Source organism: Physeter macrocephalus, unplaced genomic scaffold (genome assembly GCF_002837175.3).
Source record: "Physeter macrocephalus isolate SW-GA unplaced genomic scaffold, ASM283717v5 random_148, whole genome shotgun sequence".
Lineage (NCBI taxonomy): Eukaryota > Metazoa > Chordata > Mammalia > Artiodactyla > Physeteridae > Physeter > Physeter macrocephalus.
The window spans coordinates 88,463-96,594 of NW_021145434.1; the positions used below are offsets into that span (position 1 = coordinate 88,463).

Here is an 8,132-nt window from a genome sequence, read left to right on the forward strand (position 1 = left end):
ACCCTCCATATTTGATCAAATTCTTCATCCTCCATCCTCAATATCTTATCCCCCTAGCCTGCCTTCAGCAAGAATCTCACTAGCCTTGATGTTCCCACTTCGTCATTTTCCATCCACTGACAACCCCACTCTGCTCGTTGTCTATAAATTTCCACTTGTCCTTGTTGTATATGGACTTGAGACCAATCTCTCCTCCCTACTGCAAAACCCCCCGAACTAGGCTCTCTTGAATAAAGTCTTCCTTACAGTCTTTAACAAGTATCATGAATATTTTTTTCTTTAACCTTGCTCAATGTGGTTATTGAATGAATGAACATGTAACTACATTGACTTATGGCTGTTGAAAGATGATATGATTGTATGCTGGCTAAATAAATGATATAGTCAGCTACAGACAGACACTGGTAAATAAGTCAGTGATCAATACAAATAGAAGTACGTAGGGAACACATAGAAACACACAAAGAAACACATAGAGATGATGAACTGCAGGTGTGTGAGTGACACAAAAGTTGATGATGGCTCCATGTAGATAATAATGCAGATCAGTTAGTTCTGAACCTGTGGTGCACATTTAAGTCACCTGGAAGCTTTTCAAGACTCCACTTGCCGGGCTCCACCTGAACTGAGAGAACCAGGGCTGGGAGTGGGCCCAGGGATTTTTCATAAACCTCCAGATGACTTGAAGCTCACTCTGGACAGACAGGCTGGGGTAGAAGATGGGGAACTGGTATAAGTGCAGGGAGATAATCGAAGCCAGGAATCCAGGGGACAGAGCCAGAGAGGAAAGGGTACCAGTTCAGGAACAGAGCTCTCCACTGGGTAAGAAGATGAAGTCTAGAGGTAGAGAGCGGGGAGCAGTGGAAACAGGTAATAAGCCCCTTCCAAGCCCCATGGGAGGGGGGGAAATGTATGTGCAGGCCATCCTTTTGCCTGTTTGGGGCTGTGAGAAGCTGGTTCAAGGTCAGCACATGTGCAGGCCTGGGGGGTAGCACGTTCCTCCACCTGGGCTGAACGGAAGCCCCTCTTTCTCTTCTCCTTCCTTCCCCTTAACTCCTCCACACACCCTCCCCCAACTTTGGAGAACCAGAGGGTTTCCCGGGGCCAAACAGCCTATCCCCTGGCTCAATTGTCAGTGTCACCAAGGTCGGGGCAGAAGTGGGGGGGGAGGCTAGAGGGGTCAAGGTGGTGGTGATGGTCGGCACAGAAAGATCCAGGTCAAAAGACGCCGAGAAACAGGGAGCCAGAGGGCCCAGCAGGCCAGGAGGATGCGAATCGACAAAGGGAAGAGGCACAAATGGGCGGGGGCCACAGGGCGAGGAAGCGAGAGAGGCCGGCCCGGCGGCGGCCGTAGGGGGCAGCCGCGAGCAGCCTCAAGCGGGCCCCCTCCGCCCCGCCCCGCCCCCCGGCGGCTCCTCCCCCCCGGCGGCTCCTCCCCCGCGGCCGGCGCCCCTCCCTGCGCGCTCGGGCAAGCGCGACAGAGGCGGCTGCGGCTGGGCCAGGCGCGCGCGCGCGCGCTAAGGGGCAGAGCACCGGCAGCAGGTGGGCGCGGTGCGGGCTGGCGGCGGCGGGCCGGGGGCTGCCGGGCGGCGCTCGGGCCGGACGCGGCCGGCCGTGGGGAGCGCCATGGACTTCAACATGAAGAAGCTGGCGTCGGACGCGGGCATCTTCTTCACCCGGGCCGTGCAGGTGAGGCCGTGCACCCTGGGCCCCGCGCGGCCGGCGGACACCCCTGTAGCAGAGCCCGGGGCCGCGGGAGAAGGCCCTCGCGGCCGCCTCTCCTTCCCCGCTGCGGAGTCGCCCTAGCCGCGCCCCCCCGCCCCTCCTCCTTCTGCGGTGCCCAGTAGAGAGAAAGAGCCCGGGGCGGCCGGCCACACTGGCCGCACCCTCAGCGTGGCCCAGGCCCGGGGAGTGAGCCGGGCCTGCCTCGGCCCTGCTGCCGCGGGGGAGGTGTCAGCCTCCACCATTTCGACCCGCCGGCCGGGTAGTCCCGTTGTCCTGGCGCCCGCCTCGCCCCCGTGGGGGGCTCCGCTGAGGAAGGCAGAGGGCCCCAGGCGGTTCCTGTCTCCTTGCCCTTGCCCAGCAGTGACTCTGACTCCCGGCAGGCGTTTGGAGGCCTGACTTCCAGGCCAAAGGACTCGTGCAGCCGCCCTGACCCCTTCTCTGAGCCTCAGTCTCCGCACCTGTGCAATGGACTGGTGGTACTGATTCCCTCAGGTCCCTTTTACACGCTTGGATAGTCAGTCCGGAAGCCAGGAGGGCTGGGGTTATTTCCTTTCTGCTCCGTGGCAGGCCTGTTTCTCTTATTTCCCCAGGCCCCGGGGGCCGGCTGGGTGCCCTCCTTGGGAAGCTGTACAGTGGGTGATGCTGGGATTAGAACAAGTCCCATCCATTTGGGGACAAGGGAAAAAACAGAAGCAGCTGAGTGTAATGGTGAAGACCGGGAGTCAACTGTGGGTGTGGATGCCCCCTCTTGTGACTTTGAAGACGGGGGCTTCACCTCTCAGGGCCACAGTTTTTCAGTCTGAAAAATGGCCTTAGCAGTCCCTCCCTCCCAGCGTGGATGTGAGTGTCCCGGGCACTCCACGTGAACATGCTCACTAAAGGCAAGTCATTCTTGGTGTAACGTGGTTAGTACTGCAGCCGTGCAGCATGTGACATTAGGCAAGTCTCGGAGCCTCCGTGTTCCCTTCTGTCAATCAGGGGTCGCACCAGTGTGCCTCCCAGGGTGGCTGCAGCCTTGGGGCTTGGCCTGTCACAGCGCTCTGGGAACAGATTCTGTTGTTTGTCCTTGCCCTGGTTGTTGGTTCTCTGGAGGAGCCCAGCCCCAGACAGTCTCTTGGAAGCCCACATGCCCGTGTTTACTGGAAAGCGCAGTGTCCCGTTGAGGATTTGTGCCCCAGAGAGGGTTTGCTGCTCCGTGTGCCAAGCCCTGCGGGGGACCCCAGCCCTAGTGGGGATGCTAGCAGCCTGGGGTTCATTGGCCAGCCCCTGTCCATCCAGAAGGTAGGGAATTCTCCCCAGTGTTGGTATGGCAACCACTTTATCTCCCACATCTGGGAAGAACCTGATCTGCCAGTTTCCTGCTACTTTGGGGCCCTAGCACCTGACCTGGCCAGGCCTGCAGAGCCTGGGGTATGGGGAAGCTTGGTGCCTGTGGCCTCTTTTCTCCTGGGGGGGGGGCAGGCCCACTGGTTCGCCCATATTGGAGTGGGAGCCAGCGCCCAGGCCCCCGCCTCCAGGGTGGAGGAGGGACCTGGGAGCTTTATAAATAGAGGCTTTCTCTGGCCCTGCACGCCTACCCCCTGCTGCTGCCATCTTGCAGGGAGCAGCCTCTGAAGCCTGGGCCCTTCCTCTTGGCAGGGATGGGGCAGGATGGCAGCCAGAAGAGAGAAGGGCTTGAAATGTGACCTGGGCAGGAGAGCACACTCAGGGGACCCTCCTGAGGCCAGTCTGCCCTGGAGTAGGAGTCAGCCAGGAGGGGCGGCGTGTGGTTTATTATTAATGTGTGGGCAGCTCCTCTGCGTAGGTGCCACCTACCTACGCACGACATGCTGGGTAAGCGCTCAGCCCCATGTGCCGAGGACACTTTTAGGAGCCTCACCTCATCCCCATCCGGTAGGGAACTGGACCTTGGCCCTGGGTTAAGAATCCGGAGGCCAGATCCCTTTTGCATGGGAGATTCTAGGATGGCTTCTCAGTCCCCGTACTGTGCCTTGAAGGTCAGGAAGGGTTAGCCGAGTTGGTCCAGGTGATGGGAACAGCCCAGCTAAGGGCACCCAGATAGGAAAACCTAAGGCATGTTTGGGTAAGATGCCAGTGGGGGTGGGAGTGGGTAGTGGAAGTGCTAGTACTAATGCTGTTGGTAGTAATTGCAGTATTAGTAATAGCAGTGGTAGGAGTAATGGTAATAAAAGCCAGGGAGGCTGTGGCATCGTTCTCATCTGAGCCAGGCAGGCAGCGGTGAGCGTGGGAAGGATGCCCGAGATGTTGGGAGAGCCCGGAAGGACTTTGAACCTGGGTGGGTGTGTGGTGTGAGGGACGGGTGGCCAGGTGGCATGGCGGGGAGTGCTGCCATTAACCTTGGTAAGAAGGGGAGATGCTGAGGTGCACACTGAGGGTGACACAATCACCTGAATCAGACTGGCTGGTGCCATCAGGGTAAGGATGTCCCTAGGTGGCTCCTGAGAGCCAAGGAGGGACCTGAGGGAGACCTTTTATTAATGATGATGATGACGCCACCTAACGTTTATCAGGCCTATACTGTGTGCTGACCACGAAACTAAGCACCTTCCAAATAGTCTGTGAGATAGGTCCTGTTATCCCCATCCTCCGGGGGGAAACTGAGGACCAGAGAGGTGACTTTGCCTCTGACCCTCGATTTTCTCATCTGCAAAATGGGGTAATGCTAACCCCTGAAGGGTCTGGGTGAGGTGGGGTCTGGGTGAGGTGAGGCCTGTTCAGGGCCTGGCTGCGGGAGGCCCCAGCTCGGGGAATGTGAGGAAGAAGAGGAGTCGGGAGACTGGGAGGAGGCCAGGAGCAGCGGGTTCCCAGGTGAGGAGCCGCAGACTCTAACCCTGGCCCACCCAGCTCTGCAGAGGGAAACCCAAGCCCCCATGCATAATTGATGGCTGCTGAGCTGGAGCAGCCCGACAGAGCAGCCTGACCACCGGTGGTGCCTCCTGCCCCGTGCAGCTGGACCTGTCCTTGGCCTCTGGAGGCCTCACCGCTGCCTACTCATCTGGGACGAGCCTCCAGACCCCCAGCCTCTGTGACTCCGGCACAGCCCGCCTCCCCCTCAGTCTCAGCGGCATCTTCTGTGAAATGGGAAACTTGGGCGGCCCGAGGGCAGTGTCTGTAGTTGTCAGTGCTGATCTTACTCCTGAAGGTCTTCACCCCTTTGCTGTTTGCCTGTGACCTCCCCTTGGCTGGACAGGGCCTTTGAGATCAGAGAGGCCAGGACTTGGGCCGGTTTCTGGTTTTTCTTAGGTGGCCCCCATGGTTTCTGCCAGCTCTGAAGGGGGACCCTTGTGACATCCTGGTCCTTTCCTGGCCTTGGGGCGGGGCTGCCGAGCTTTCTGGGCCCTGGGCGTGCCCAGCAGTTGGCTCTGATGAGCTGGCGCTGTTCCCCGTCTCCACTCCAGGCAACCGGAGGCCAGCCGTGTGGCCATCCTCCCCCGACATTCCCCTTCCTTCCCAGACATCTCTCTGTGCATCAGCTCTTAACAGCATCAGCACTTACACTGAACACTGACTGCCTGCCAGATCCTACCCTTCGTGTCTTATCCACATCTTTTTTATTTCATTCTTACAACCTATGAGGCAGATGCTATTACTTATTATCACCATTTTCAGTTTAGGAAACTGATGCTCAGAGAGGCAAAGCCACTTGCCCAAGGTCTCACAGCTTATCAGACTGAGACTTGAATCAAGTCCCTCTGTTTCTGGAACCTGGGTTCCTCTGACTCCCTCCCTTGGTATCCCCTTCCCGTGGCTCCCAGCTGCCCCTGGAACATCCTGATAACCCCAGACCTTGCTCTGTGCCCCTTTTGTTCCCTGAGCACTTGTTACCAAGTGCTTTCCTTCAGAGTCAGGCTGGGAGGACCCTTAGTGATAGGCTCCCAGGGGTTCCTTACACCCTAAGTTGTATGTCTGATTTTGTACAAATGTGCTTTTTTGGGGAGAGGGAGTCTGTATCTTTCATTGGATTTCCAAAAGGAGCCATGATCCCCAAACTCTGGTCCAACCACCTCACTTCACAGAGGAACAAACTGAAGCCCAGGGCAGGGTTGCACCTTGATCAAGGTCACAGAGCAGGTCAGGGGCAGAGCAAGTTTCTTGACCGTGGGGCCTGAGTTCCAGCCAGGTGGGAGGGGTAGATGGGTGGGGCAGGGGTGCTCCTCCCATCCCCCTTTCTCAGCCCTCCACCCTGGTGCTCCCCCCACAGTTCACAGAGGAGAAATTCGGCCAGGCCGAGAAGACCGAGCTTGATGCCCAGTTTGAGAACCTTCTGGCCCGGGCAGACAGCACCAAGAACTGGACGGAGAAAATCCTGAGGCAGACAGAGGTGTTGCTGCAACCCAACCCCAGTGAGTGGACACGGGCCGGCCCCGGGCTCGGGGCGGGAAGCTGCGGGCAGGAGCCCCAGCTGCTGAGACTGTGCAGGTGGGCCTGGGCGGCAGGTGGGATTTGGGTTAGACTCTTGGGGCTTAAGGCTGCTGTTTGGGGGGTCCCACTTAAAGAAAACAGCAGACTCAGTGTTGGGCTCCAGGCTGTGCTCTCTGGGACAGTGGAAATGCTAAGTTTCGCACAGAGGAATTGAAGAAATGCCTGGAAACTAAAACACAGTTGGGAGAAGAGGCAGGAGAAACGGGAACCAGGTCACTGGAGGGAAGGCAGCGAGGCTCAGGGATGAAAGAGGAGTTGCTGCGAGTCACACGCAGCGTGGTGCAGGCAAACGCAGCTGCAGGAGAACCTGTGGGAAGAGAGGGCTGGCCTGGGGTCGTGAGACTTGTCGACCTGTATGTCTGCTGTTAGCTGAGTGAGTGTGCTGAGAGCTTTCCGGGGCCAGGCCAGGGCATTGCTCACGTGTGTGTTATGCCCTGTAAATCCATACTGTAATGAGGGAGAAGTTGGGGGGCGGGAAGGGGCGGCAGTTGCCTTCAGGCCTGTCACCCACAGCTGTGTGACCTCGGGCAGGCATTTCACGTGTCTGAGCCGTGGCTTCTTCCTCTCTAGAGTGAGGGCTTCGCGGGGTCGAGCGCCAGTCTCACACAGTTGAGAATCAGCAAGAGAGTATTCTGGAAGTCACCAGGCTGGGCGCCCCTGTGGGCAGGCCCTGGTCTGGGTCTGTTTCTGTCACCACGGCTTTCATCCTTGGGCTCCTACCGAAGAGCCCTGTGACTTTGGCTGCTGTCTCCCCGCAGGTGCCCGAGTGGAGGAGTTCCTGTATGAGAAGCTGGACAGGAAGGTGCCCTCGAGGGTCACCAACGGGGAACTGCTGGCTCAGTACATGGCAGAGGCGGCCAGTGAGCTGGGGCCCACCACGCCCTACGGTGAGCCAGTCCCCACAGCCAGGGTCGGGGGTCACGGTCTCTGGCGCGAATCTTCTTCCCTCCCTTCTCTCCTTCGTTTCTCTGTTTTTTAATTTGCGCACATGATACCTGGATTCATTCTGCTTGTAAACACGTCAATCAATGGAGATGAAACTAGAGTAAAAAATAGAAGCCTCCCGTGACTTCCCTGGTGGTCCAGTGGTTAAGACTCTGCGCTCCCAGTGCAGGGGGCATGGGTTCGATCCCTGGTCGGGGAACTAAGATCCTGCGTGCCGCACGGTGCAGCCGAAAAACAAACAAAAAAAATAGAAACCTCCCTTACCCAGTTTTGGTTTGTGTGCATTTTTTAATGGGATCATATTATGTGTACTATTCTGCAACCTGATTTTTAAACTTGGCATTGCACTACAGATAATCTGTTCACAGCACTTACAGAGTCACCTCAATCTTTATTTTTTATTTTTTAAGTTTTATCTAGGTACAATTTATACACTATAAAGTACACCTGTTTTAAGTGTGTACTTTGATGATTTTTAGTGAATTTACAGAATTGAACAAACATCCCCCAATCCAATTTATGTATTTTTAAAATTTTATTTAATTAATTTTTAAATTGAAGTATAGTTGATTTACAATATCATGTTAGTTTCAAGTGTACAGCACAGTGATTCAGTTATACACACACACACACACACACACACACACACATATATATATTCCTTTTCAAGTTCTTTTCACTTTTAGGTTATTACAAAATATTGACTGTAGTTCCCAGTGCTATACAGTGGGTGTTGTTGGTTATCTATTTTATATACAGTAGTGTGTATATGTTAATCCCAAACTCCTAATTTATCCCTCCTCCCACCCCCCCCTTGCCCCTTTGGTAACCATAAGTTTGTTTTCTGTGTCTGTGAGTCTGTTTCTGTCTTGTAAATTAGTTCATTTGTATAATTTTTTAAGATTCCACATATATGTGGTATCATATGATATTTGTGTTTCTCTGTCTGGCTTAACTTCACTTAGTATGATCATCTCTGGTTGTGTCCATGTTGCTGTAAATGGCATTATTTCATTCTT

The 8,132-nt window shown here is 55.7% G+C and overlaps 1 protein-coding gene across 1 annotated transcript; it reads left to right on the forward strand.

The window, feature by feature from the left end:
* Positions 1-1,512: 1,512 nt before the first annotated feature.
* On the forward strand, positions 1,513-7,078 carry LOC114484898 (endophilin-B2-like; the record flags this gene model as incomplete). Its single annotated transcript, XM_028484224.2, has 3 exons — positions 1,513-1,689; positions 5,948-6,089; positions 6,927-7,078. Coding segments are annotated over exons 1-3 (357 nt in total), but the record flags the coding sequence as incomplete, so codon positions are not given.
* Positions 7,079-8,132: the final 1,054 nt, after the last annotated feature.